The sequence below is a fragment of the Carlito syrichta genome, unplaced genomic scaffold (genome assembly GCF_000164805.1).
Source record: "Carlito syrichta isolate Samal-C Ts95f unplaced genomic scaffold, Tarsius_syrichta-2.0.1 Scaffold80101, whole genome shotgun sequence".
In the NCBI taxonomy this organism is placed as follows: domain Eukaryota; kingdom Metazoa; phylum Chordata; class Mammalia; order Primates; family Tarsiidae; genus Carlito; species Carlito syrichta.
The window spans coordinates 69,171-82,294 of record NW_007024197.1 but is presented as its reverse complement, the minus strand read 5'-3'; the positions used below and the strand labels follow the sequence as shown (position 1 = coordinate 82,294).

Genomic DNA, 13,124 nt, shown 5'->3' with positions numbered 1-13,124 from the left:
AAAAAAAAAAAAAAAAAAGGCATGACCTCATCTCTACTATAAATCAAGAAAAATTAGCTGGACATAGTGGCATGTGCCTGTGATTCCAGCTACTTGGAAGGCTGAGGTGGAAGGATTACCTGATCTCAGCAGGTCGAGGCTGTGGTGGCTGTGAGCATGCCACTGCACTCCAGCCTGGGCGACAGAGTGAGACTCTGACTCAAAAAAAATAAAAACAGGCAGGCTCGGTGGCTCAGCCTGTAATCCCAGCGCTTTGGGAGGCCGAGGTGAGTGGACTGCCTGAGGCCCCAGTTCCAGACCCATTGCCCTCCAGCCTGGGTGACAGAGTGAGACTCCACCTCAAAAAAAAAAAAAACGACCAGCCTTGAGCAACAAAGTGAGCCCTTGTCTCTACAAATAAATAAATTAGCTGGATGTGGTGGCAATGTCTGTGGTCCCAGCTGCTCAGGAGACTGAGATAGAAAGATTGCTTGAGGCCGGGCTCGGTGGCTCAGCCTGTAATCCCGTGCTTTGGGAGGCTGAGGTGAGTGGATTGCCTGAGCCTGTGGGTTCGAGACCCGCCTGGGCAACTTGGTGAGATCTCATCTCTACAATAAATCAAAAATTGGCCGGGCGTGGTTAGTGCGCGCCTGTAGTTTCAGCTACTTGGAAGGCTGAGGTGGCAGGATCACTGGAGCCCAGTAGGTCAAGGCTGCGGTGGCTGGGAGCGGCCACTGCACTCCAGTCTGGGCAACAGAGACGCCAACTCAAAAAAAAAAAAATGAAAAAGAAAAAAACGAGATAATGAAAACATCTCATTTAGTGTATCATTTAGTGTTCCCTAGAGTTCTGGCCAAGTTAGGAGCTCAGAAACAATGTATTCAACTTTTTAGGACCAGATGATATTTAAGAAAGGACACTTGATTCTAGAAGTCTGCCTTAGGAATGGGTTATGGGAAGGGGAGGCAGCAGAGGGTTGCTGACACTGGTAAATGACCTCATTGTCCTCTTCCAGGGAGCCCAGAGGAACGTGGTCTGATACAGTGGAAAGCCGGGGCTCATGCCAACAGTGACACTTCTAGCAGTCTCAAAAGCTATGACTTCCCCATTGGGATGGACATGGTAAAAAGGATTGCCTTTCTGAAATATGTTCCTATCTGCCCAGTCTTCAAAGGATTTTCTTCAAGGACAAAAGATCAGCTTCCAGTTCCAGAAGACACTCCAGAAACTACAGAAACTGGGTCCGTGTGCACCAAGGTCTGAAAAAATTTCTTCCAGGAAAGGTATGTGTCTACAGTTTTTGTGGGAGGGCTGAATAATCAAAATATTCATATTCTTTTTTTTTTTTTGAGTTGGAGTCTCACTCCGTTGCCCAGACTGGAGTGCAGTGGCCGCTCCCAGCCACGGCAGCCTCGACCTGCTGGGCTCCAGTGATCCTTCCGCCTCAGCCTTCCAAGTAGCTGGAACTACAGGTGTGCGCTACCACGCCCAGCTGATTTTTTGATTTATTGTAGAGATGAGGTCTCACCAAGTTGCTCAGGCAATCCACTCACCTCAGCCTCCCAAGGTGCGGGATTACAGGCTGAGCCACCGAGCCCGGCTTTATTCATATTCTATATCCAAAGAAAAACGTAACTACTCAGTTTCCATTTTTGTGACCTGTATAAGTGTCCTCAAGAAGGTACATTACGGCTGGGCTTGGTGGCTCAGCCTGTAATCCCGCGCCTTTGGGAGGCTGAGGTGAGTGGATTGCCTGAGCCCGTGGGTTCGAGACCTGCCTGGGCAACAAGACCTCATCTCTACAATAAATCAAAAAATCAGCCGGGTGTGGTAGCGCATGCCTGTAATTCCGGCTACTCGGAAGGCCGAGGCGGAAGGATCGCCGGAGCCCAGCAGGCGAGGCTGTGGTGGCTGGGAGCGGCCACTGCACTCCAGTCTGGGCGACCTGAGTGAGACTCCAACCCCAAAAAATAAATAAATAAAATAAGAAGGTACATTAGGTAAAATGTCAATATATGGATTTTGGGTGGAATTCCTTAGCCATTTTTTAGTGAGAGAATCTCCTACGGGCACTGAGGTTACAGTTATGCTGAAATATTGATCCCTTTGGCCTTTCAGATACCTGGGCAGTATAATGGCCAAGTGGAGTCTACAAGCTAGTAACTCCAGCCATAGGCAGCCTCATCCCTTGTGCACTCCAGTATGCTGAACAAATATCATTTTTATATTTGACATGGAAAAGATTGAGAAATACTGACATGGGACAAGAACTGACAAAATACCTTCATATATGCTGCCTTGTTTCAATAATGGTCATAAAATTAAAACCCTTTAAAACAGGATTTCAATCACCCTAACACTATGCCTGTACAGGTCCTGATGAGGGGATCATTTGTCCACAGGGCTTCATAATGTGTAGGCAGCTGATGCTCTGAAACTTACCATTTCTACCTATAATACAGATGCCTGGCTCTCTAGTTAAACTCTGAAGTGGTTTCAATGTGCTTGTCTCCTCAGACAGAAAACTCCAAGAAAGAGAGAGATTAGCCTAGGTGACTCCTAAATAGAGAAAACATTAGCATCACTTAAACAGGACTATATGCCAGGGACTGTCTTAAGTGCTTGATGTATATTAACTAATCACACAATCCAGCGAAAGATGTTACTACTGTCTTTTAGAGATGTGGAAACTAAGGCACAGAAAGGTTGACTTGCTTATGATCACAGGCTTCACATCCAGAAAGTCTGGTTAGAGCCTTTGCTCTTATACCGCCCTATAAGTTGGCAGTATGTAGAAATGAACTCATGTGCCCCAGAGAAATGATCTGTCAGCCTCATATATTCGGCAGCTTGCTGTGCCCTTTGTACTGAGCTATTAGAGAACAGGGGGGACTGGATGCTTCGTGGCTCCAAAAAGACCAAGAGTCAAGCATGACTGTTCCTGCCTCAGAGCCTCATTGTTTTTTGTTTTTTTGGGTTTTTTTGAGTTGGAGTATCACTCTGTTGCCCAGATTGGAGTGCAGTGGTCGCTCCCGGCCACCGCAGCCTCGACCTTCTGGGCTCCGGCAATCCTTCCACCTCAGTCTTCCAAGTAGCGGGAACTACAGGCTCACACTGCCACACCTGGCTAATTTTTGATTTATTGTAGAGATGAGGTCTTACCAAGTTGCCCGGGTGGGTCTTGAACCCACGGGCTCAGGCAATCCACTTGCTTCAGCCTCTCAAAGTGCTGGGATTACAGGCTGAGCCATCAAGCCCGGCCTAATATATATATATATATATATATATTTTTTTTTTTTTTCTTACTATTTTTTGAGTTGGAGTCTCACTTGTTGCCCAGGCTGAGTACAGTGGCATACTCACGGCTATCACAGCCCACAGCCTCGACCTGCTGGGCTCAGGTGATCCTTCCGCCTCAGCCTTCCAAGTAGCTGGAACTACAGACGCATGCCACCATACCTGGTTTGTTTTTTGTGATTTATTATAGAGACATGTTCTCACCAAGTTGCCCAGGCTAGTCTCGAACCCCCGAGGTTCAGGCAATCCTCTCACCTTGGCCTCCCAAAGTGTTGGAATTACAAAGGCTGAGGCACTGTGCCCAGCCCAGAGTTTCTTTAAAAACCTACCTATAAGCTGGGCTTGGTGGCTCAGCTTGTAATCCCGCGCCTTGGAAGGTTGAGGTGAGTGGACTGCCCTGAGCCTGCGGGTTTCCCGCCTGGGCAACTTGGTGAGACCTCATCTCTACAATAAATTAAAAATTAGCCGGGATGGTAGCACACGCCTGTAGTTCCAGCTACTTGGAAGACTGAGGTGAAAGGATCACCAGAGCCTAGCAGGTTGAGGCTGCGGTGGCAGGGAGTGGACACTGCACTCCAGTCTAGGTGACAGAGTGATACTCCAACTCAAAAAAAAAAAACCTACCTATGCTGGGTGCGGTGGCTCATGCCTGTAATCCCAGCACTTTGGGAGGCAGAGGCAAGAGGAGTGCCCGAGTCCAGGGGTTCAAGACCAGCCTGGGCAGCTAGGCAAGACCTCATCTCTACAATAAATCAAAAAAGTAGCTGGGCGTGGTGGCGCATGCCTGTGGTTCCAGCTATTTGGAAGGCTGAAGCGGAAGGATTGCCTGAGCCCAGCAGGTGGAGGCTATGTTGGCCCATGAGCATGCCATTGCACTCCAGCCTGGGCCACAGAGGAAGATTCTAACTCAAACCGAAACAAAACTCACCTATTTATTCATTTGTTAAAGTGACTATTAAAAAATACTGAGCATACATATTAGGGCTCACACCAAAGGACCCCTCATCTCCAGAACAATGTGAGCCAGAACTGACTATGCAGCCTTGATCTTGATCCAACAAACTCAAGAAAGCCCTTGTGAAGGGCAGAAAACAATGGAGGCTATACTAGAGTAAGGCCACCACCATACTGGCCAGCCATAAAGTTCCTTACATGGCTGTCTATTATTGGCTTGACAATGCAGCCTGAGGTGATAAAAAGCAGGGATGGTAATGGGGTTTATTTTACTGCTGTATTTTGGACAGATACTTACACAACAACATATGTGCTGCTATGGAATCTAACAAAGACTGATTCTTAGCACATTTTGCCAGCAAGGCTGTCCTGAGGTGGTGAGCCTATACTAAAGTGAGTTTCACTACTGGAGAGTCTGCATTCCAGCATCAAAAAACACAACCATCAGCTCAGTTCTACTATTATTTATTTTTTTAAATATTTTTGAAAAAATATAATTTTTTTACAATATTTTCAACTTAAACACTATTCACACTGAACACATATGGCAGCTTAACCTACCCAAATATGAAGTTTAAGAAGCTGAAACTGTTCTAGCTTTGTTAAAAGAAAAGTTGTGCTGCAGACTACTGTCAGGATGGTTAACAAAGCAAGGAAAAGCACCACTCAAATCATGTTACAATATTTTTGTTCAATTGGATTACGGGTTGGTGTTGGTCATATAATGAATCCTTAGAAGATGCACTTTTCAAATCACATACTTTCTCAGACGTAACATCAGGAGCAGAATTCAGTATCCCTAACATAATAATATACCAGAGTAGCCAGGACTAGCTCTCATCTGACCACTACCTCAGAATCAAAGACATACTTGTCTATAACAAATTATCTCACGGGGAGACACCCCTTATCAACAAGGGTGCCTGAACGAAGCATATTTGTATACTTAAGCCTTAACTGTACCCAATATTAAAAAATATTGATTAAAAAAAACACAAACAAATTATCTCATATTAACAGACCTTCTTCAGAAAAAGCAGATTCTTTCTGACGGGACAAATGCAAATTTAAGTGTGAACTGAGCAATCTGCTTAACAAAACAATTTAAGTTTACTGATTTTAAAAAAGTTTAGACATCTACAAGTGTTATTTAACCCTAGGGGACCAGTTTAACCTCAAAGACGACAATTTAGTAAGATTTAGAGGTCTTTTAATTTGGTGCTTTTACACAACTTGACTGGTGCTTCTTTCCTCACTGTCTTCACATCAAGCCATGGGGCCAATTCTGTTTTCAGTAAATGTTTGACAGCTTTTAACTTAGTAACAGTCTCAGCACTTTTATTAAGCATGCAAGACTAACAAAAACTTTGGCAATGCATAAGTGTAACACAGTGACAAGAGAGCTTTTACAATTAAGTCTTCTAATACTGCCTTCACAGTGTGGAAATTGTGCTACATCCACCAAAAGAGGGCCCCGTCTACTCAAATATTTAGTACTTCACCCCAGGAACAAACTCCTTTGCATTTGGATTCAGATTGCTCTTGACCTGGAAAATAAGTACATAAAAAAGCAAGTTCATTAACAGATGGCTTCAGATACTCGGAAGCATTCAACCTAGATCCTCATGCAAAAATATCTTCAAAAAAATACAGGACAAGGCCATTGCTTTGTTAAACTCTGGTCAGGCCAGGTGGCTCTTTAAGCTATAAGTGCCATGTTTCCTTGCTTTGGCCCCTCCCCTACCTTGGGGAGGTGAATCTATTCTCTTTCTCATTTACTTTCTTTTTTTTTTTTTTCTCGAGTTGGAGTCTCACTCTGTCACCCAGACTGGAGTGCAGTGGCCGCTCCCGGCCACCGCAGCCTCGACCTGCTGGGCTCCGGCGATCCTTCCGCCTCAGCCTTCCGAGTAGCTGGAACTACAGGCACGCGCTACCAGGCCCGGCTCATTTTGATTTATTGTAGAGATGAGGTCTCGCCAAGTTGCCCAGGCAGGTCACGAACCCCGGGCTCAGGCTCTCATTTACTTTCTAAATAGAAACTATATTTTCCAATCTAAAAAAAAAAAAAAATACAGGACAAAAGCAAGAACTGATTGTAAAAACTGATTGTAACCCCAAAAAACAAATATGGCAGGAAAAGGAGAAATCAGATGTAAGCTATCTATTACATCAGATAATTTTCTAGTAAGAAAGTAGAATTTGAAATTTAGTTTGCTTAAGTGTACCCAGAAACCCAGTAACCTCACATAAATTAAAGCAATAGCACTGAACAAGAAATTCTGTTAATCTATGATACTTGACTGTCTTTAAACACTTTCATATTATATAAATATGTTAAACAAGTGTTGGAATTATGGTTAAAGTAACTGGGGAATTATTGATGAATTTATTTTACTTTATGACCCTTAATGACAGTGAGTTGTCTTTCTACAGTTGCTGTCTTTTAATTCCCACAGGAAGCATGGTATATAACAGGAAAAGAAAACTACTGGGGAGCCAGAAGACCTAAGTCTGAAACCCCAGCTCTGCCTCTAACTTCTATGTAAGCTTAGAGAAGTCACCTTCTTTGGGATTCTTTTTTTTTTTAAAGGGAGAAATGAGCCAAAATCTCTAAGAGCCTTAGAGACTTGTATCAACAGTGTTCTGTCTCTAACTCTTTACTGTCCCGAGTAGACCTGTGAGTGTACAAGAAGAATAGCTGAAAATTTCCCTTGATCACATTTTAGATTGCAAGTTAGTAAAGACGAAAAGAAATCAGGGCCTGAAGTGCAGGCATGCTGGCAGGCTTTTACAGTGAATTTGACCCTACATTATTTTACTTTAAGACCAATGCATAACATTAAACAGCATGTTGGAGCAATAATTTTACTTTTGTAATTTGTACACAGTAATTTCCTTGGTCAGGATATATTCTACCTTCCACCAAGGGAAATGTACCTACACTCCAGAAGTGTGAAAATTTTTTTTTAAAAGCAGTGTTCTTAAATGTACAATCTTTTGGCAAGTACAGAAAAATAAGAATGAAGCAAAGCAAATAAAGCAAATAGACAAACTAGTTTCTGTACTACGTCTAGATTAAAGTTATACATTATGCCCAGCTTTACTCAGCAGGGCAACCAGGATTATTTGTGGTGTGACTTAATGGAGCCATAAGCAAGCATGACCCTACACTGTTCAGATCATACATCTGGCTCAATTGGGTTACCTCATTACTGCAGCAAAGGCTATATCGCAACATAAACTTCAATGCTCTCTACATCATTCATTTTTTTTTTTTTTGAGTTGGAGTCTAATTCTGTTGCCCAGGCTGGAGTGCAGTGGCATGCTCATGGCCACCGCAGCCTCAACCTGCTGGGCTCAGGCAATCCTCCTGCCTTAGCCTTCCAAGTAGCTAGAATTACAGGCACACAATACCATGCCTGGCTAACTTTTTGATTTATTGTAGAGACAAGGTCTCACCAAGTTGCCCAGGTTGGTCTTGAACCCCGGACTCAGACAATCCTCTCGCCCTGGCCTCCCAAAGTGCTGGAATTACAAAGGCTTGAGCCACTGCATACGAATAGTTTTCAAATGCCTGACTTGGGCAGGTTGGCTGTATAATAAATCCTCTGGAGTGCATTTAAGAAATTAACATGCCTAGAAGATCGACTCTCCAGGTCTGGGATACAGATGAGAAACTGGTTTTTGTATTATATGCTTCATAGGTAATTACGATGTACATTTTAGGAAATCACTGCACAGTGACCAGAATTCAATTACAAAACATACTTCAGAGTCCAGTGGGTACATTCCAGAGCACTATCTTGTAGAAGGAACTAGAGACTGTAAACATGGACAGAAAGGTTAACATTCAGACTTTGAGAAAATTTTGTGTGACTTCAGAAATTATTTTACCTTAATTTTAAGTGAAGGGCTCATCAGATTCAACTCTAGTGCTGATGGTTAGTTATAATAATTCCTGAAAAAACTTTTTACTGTAAATATAGCATCAGTGACAAGACACTGAGAATAATTGAAAACACAAATGTGTCTCTTTTTGCCAACAGCTTATAAAATTCCTTATTAAACCACAGTTCCAAACATACTGGGTACCTCAACAAAAAGCCTGGGTCAGGAAAAGATCACCAAAACTTTACCTTTCAGATAAAAATTTGCATTGAAATATTGGTGAAATCCAAATGTTGAGGACAAGATTAAAGCGCAAAACTTCTCCATGAAGATATTTTTGTACAGGCAAGTCACATGCAACTATTGTATGTTTTTAAAAGAAATTAATTCCTAAGTCATTTAAGTATCTTAGGGCAACATCAAGACTAGAAGTTCGTTAATTGGCAAAGACTAGCACTACAATATTGCCAGAATACTCCATGTCGTAAGACTGGGAGACCTCTGCTTCCATTGTAAGAAGCAGCACAGTCTATAGAGAGAACAGATGCAGAACACTTCTCAAACAGATGGTAGCTGGCTTTTCCACTTATAGGAAAGATGTGCTAGGATTTAAAAAGATGAAAAACTTTTTACCACAAGATCTTCCAGAGAAGAGCCATCACTGATAACAAGGTCATTAAATTGGTCTTGGATTTGGTCCATAGTTTGTGGGAGATCTCGAGCTGGAATAAACCACTCATGCTCTTCTTCTTCTTCCAGCATTTCTTGGAAACAGCGTTCAATAAATTCTTCTTCCCATAACTCCTCTTCTATCTAGATTTATAATAAATAAAGAATTTATAGCACATCTGGCAAGACACTCCTAGAATGGCTTAAAATATCCTGAAACTAAGCTATTTAAAAATACAATGTCATATTTTCTGCTTCTGTGCTAAGAAAAAAAAAAAAAAGGGCTGAGCATGGTGGCTCAGCCTATAATCCCAGCACTCTGGGAGGCTGAGACGAGAGGACTGCCTAAACCAGGGGGTTCAAGACCAGCCTGGGCAACTTGGTGAGATCTCGTTTCTACAACAAATTACAAAAACTAGCCGGGCGTGGTGGGGTGCGTCTGTAGTTCTAGCTACTTGTAAGGCTGAGGTGGAAGGAACGCCTAAGCCCAGCAGGTCAAGGCTGTGGTGGCTGTGAGCATGCCAATGCACTCCAGCCTGGGTTACAAGTCAAAAAAAAAAACCAAAAGAAAAGAAAAAGAAAAAGAAAAGCTTTCCATAAAGACCTGGGAAGATCTGTTTAGAATTTTTCCATGTCTTTACTTGTATTGGAGGAATATTCTCTATTTCATTGAGGGTGGCAGAGAAGAAGTAACAAAGGAGTGCTCTCTTCCAGGAATAGTTATCAGAATTACCTGTGATACTATGCAACTACACAAACCTTAATTCAACCCCAAAATAACTAAAACAAAAACCTCTAGGGAGTAGGATCAGAGAATGGGTAATTAAACAAATACGGCCGGGCGCGGTGGCTCAAGCCTGTAATCCCAGCACTTTGGGAGGCTGAGGCAAGAGGACAGCCTAAGCTGGGAGGATAGAGACCAGCCCGGGCAACTTGATTGAGACATCTTTATAATAAATCAAAAAATAAGCCTGGCATGGTGGCGCATGCCTGTAGTTCCAGCTACTTGGAAGGCTGAGACGGAAGGATCACCAGAGCCCACCTGGCAGGTAGAGGCTGTGGTGGCCATAAGCCTGCCACTGCACTCCAACCTAGGGGACAGAGTGAGACTCCAACTCAAAAAATAAAACAAAACAACAACAAACATACATACAACTGATCCTCACTGAAATAAGACTAAATTGTTTTACTCCTGAATTATCTATCACTGGAGATGGAGATGTCAAGCTGGCTACTAAGTACCAAAGACATCATCAGGGAAGAAATTAGAAGACAGATGGGAACAGATGCCAGAAATATGGGAATAAAGGACAACATTTATCAACATATGACAATTCTGTAAAGAAAAGAGTGGTATCAAATTTTTTTGAGGCTGATAAGATTGAGGACATCAGGTGAAAAGCAGCATAATTTTGCATCTCAGTTTCTGTGCCTGTCTGCTCCTGATACTTCAATTCTCTTGACTTCCACTGTATCATAGCAATCTGATTGGCATAAGGTAGTGGTTTCCAAATCCGATTGCTCACTGGAAGTCTCTGGGAGCTTTTTAAAAACAGTTTCCCAGGCTCCACCCTAGTCCTCCTGAATCAGAATATCCAGGGCGGGACCCAGAAACAGGCTCCTCAAGTTATTTCAGAAGTAGTTAAGCCCGGTAGTAATCATCAGCCAAATAAAATAGGAGTGGTGACATATAAAGAACAAGACACAGCCAGGCTCGGTGGCTCAGCCTGTAATCCCAGCGCTTTGGGAGGCTGAGGTGAGTGGATTGCTGAGCCTGCGGGTTCGAAACCCGCCTGGGCAACTTGGCGAGACCTCATCTCTACAATAAATCAAAAATTAGCCGGGCGTGGTAGCAACCGCCTGTAGTTCCAGCTACCTGGAAGGCTGAGGTGGAAGGATAGCCAGAGCCCAGTAGGTCGAGGCTACGGTGGCCGGGAGCGGTCACTGCACTCCAGTCTGGGTGACAGAGTGAGACTCCAACTCAAAAAAAAAACAAGACAAACAATACATTTCAGGGACAAACACAAGAATCATTGAGGGCAGTAATCAGCTACCAAAAAATGTTTATACACAAAACTAACTTGTCTGTTGAATTCCTCTTCATTTTCCATCCACATGTACTCTGCAAATGGATTGTCATCTTCATGAGAGTGACCATTAATAATCACATCTTCATTGATGATGCTTGGGCTAGTACTACTGCGACTTGGATCTTTCATGTTTGGCGTTAGTTGTCGTTTCTAACCTTAAAAAAGAACAGTTAAATTTATTCATTCTTTCAGTTCTTAATAAACAGCTACTATTATCAGGCATTACAGTTAGGTGTTAAGAGGCATTTGATATATTAAGTGAACATGGTAAGTCAAGCAATTGAACAACTGGAAACCTTTACATATATTTTTTTCCAAATGATTTTAATGTTTAATACCTGCAAATAGCCTAAATTCATCTAATATTTTCTGCTAACAGTAAATGAAATTAATCAATTGCATAAATGGAATCTCCAAACTATCCAATTTATCTTATATTAGATATCTCTTGCTTTATAAAACAAGCATGAGCCGGGATTGGTGGCTCAGCCCGTAATTCTGTGCTTTGGGGGCTGAGGTGAGTGGATTGCCTAAGCCTGCGGGTTCGAGACCCACCTGGGCAACTTGGTGAGACCTCATCTCTACAATAAATCAAAAATTGGTCGTGCGTGGTAGTGTGTGCCTGTAATTCCGGCTACTCAGAAGGCTGAGGCAGAAGGATCACCAGAGCCCAGCAGGTTGAGGCTGCGGTGGCCAGGAGCGGCCACTGCACTCCATCTGGGCAACAGAGTGAGACTCTAACTCAAAAAAAATAAATAAATAAATAAATAAATAAAACAAGCATGGTCTGACGACTCAGTAATTAAGTGAAATTCTACTTTTTTTGAGTTGGAGTCACTGTTGCCCAGGCTGGAGTGCAGTGGCACGCTCACAGCCACCGCAGCCTCGACCTGCTGGGCTCAGGTGAGCCCTCTAAGCATATGGAACGACAGGCATGCACCACCACACCCGGCTAAAATTCCACTTTTTAAAACAGATCTCAAAAAGTCCAGAGATTGAAAGTGAAAACCAACAAACTTTTTATAAACTCTTAGGTTCCTCAGTTTTGAGGTATAGCTCTGGATCTCTCCTTCATAGACCATTCTCTGGGTCCATGTCAAGGTCCTCCATGTCTGGATTTTCCTACTCTACAGTGAGCATCAAGCAATCTAACCTCTGAGTAAAAGTAGTATCAAATTTAGGTATGGTGTCTTATACTACTCAATAGCTGATAACCTGATCTAACCTAAAGGATAAAAACCTTGAAGCATGAGCTTTCAGATTCCACAATATTTCACCAATTCATTGTTTGAAATTGCTAAAAATCAGTTTACATAAAACAAGTCACCTTGCAAACCACTCATGTACCTAATCCTGACTTGTACCCCACACATCACTGTAATAAATTTTTCTTAAAAATGACTTGCATGCCGGGCTCGGTGGCTCAGCCTGTAATCCTGTGCCTTTGGGAGCCTGAGGTGAGTGGATTGTCTGAGTCCGTGGGTTCGAGACCCGCCTGGGCAGCGAGACCTCATCCTACAATAAATCAAAAAATCAGCCGGGCGTGGTGGCGCATACCTGTAATTCCGGCTACTTGGAAGGCTGAGGTGGAAGGATCAACGGAACCCAGCAGGTTGAGGCTGCGGTTGCCAGGAGCGGCCACTGCACTCCAGTCTGGGCGACAGAGTGAAACTCTGACTCAAAAAAAAAAAAAATGACTTGCATGGAATTTCATGGAACAAGCCAAAGTTGTACTTGAATTGGGAAAATTTTTTGTTTTCATAGTTTTAATAAAGTTGTAAGACTCAAAAAAAGTAACCTGTACATAAACTCAAGCAGTATGATGACTTGTGCCAAAGAAAGGCCTGCTGAGGTGTGCTTACTCCAAAGTTAACGCTTATTCCAAAGTTAACACAAGTAAAACACAAACTAAAATTTCCTACTAGAAATATTTTCCAGCTCTTGGGGTAAATTTCAGGGGAGAGACTAGCTCTATATGTATTATCTGGCTTTTCTTTTTTGAGTTGGAGTCTCACTCAGTCGCCCAGACTGGAGTGCAGTGGCCACTCCCGGCCACCGCAGCCTCGACCTACTGGGCTCCGGGGATCCTTCCGCCTCAGCTGGAACCACAGGCGCGCGCGACCACGCCTGGCTAATTTTTTTTTTTTTTAGTTGGAGTCTCACTCGGTCGCCCAGACTGGAGTACAGTGGCTGCTCCCGGCCACCGCAGCCTCGACCTGCTGGGTTCTGGCGATCCTTCCACCTCAG

General features: G+C 43.2%; 2 protein-coding genes across 4 annotated transcripts in view; one reads left to right on the top strand and one right to left on the bottom strand.

Annotated features, from left to right (window-relative positions):
* LOC103257216 (solute carrier family 23 member 1) overlaps positions 1 to 7,554 on the top strand; it is a 17,147-nt gene extending 9,593 nt beyond the window's left edge. The window contains exons 13-14 of the mRNA XM_021710794.1: positions 995 to 1,262; positions 6,687 to 7,554. Of these exons, the coding sequence (XP_021566469.1) occupies positions 995 to 1,242 (248 nt within the window). The 3' untranslated portion in view covers positions 1,243 to 1,262; positions 6,687 to 7,554. The remainder of the gene's footprint in view (positions 1 to 994; positions 1,263 to 6,686) is intronic.
* PAIP2 (poly(A) binding protein interacting protein 2) overlaps positions 4,680 to 13,124 on the bottom strand; it is a 34,517-nt gene continuing 26,072 nt past the window's right edge. Inside the window, exons 2-4 of one of the 3 annotated variants that reach the window (XM_008054920.1) lie at positions 10,869 to 11,032; positions 8,752 to 8,931; positions 4,680 to 5,777 (exon numbers count right to left, since the gene is read on the bottom strand). In XM_008054920.1, the coding sequence (XP_008053111.1) occupies positions 5,721 to 5,777; positions 8,752 to 8,931; positions 10,869 to 11,006 (375 nt within the window). In that variant the 5' untranslated portion in view covers positions 11,007 to 11,032 and the 3' untranslated portion in view covers positions 4,680 to 5,720. The remainder of the gene's footprint in view (positions 5,778 to 8,751; positions 8,932 to 10,868; positions 11,033 to 13,124) is intronic. The other 2 variants (XM_008054926.1, XM_021710785.1) reach the window with 2 other exon arrangements.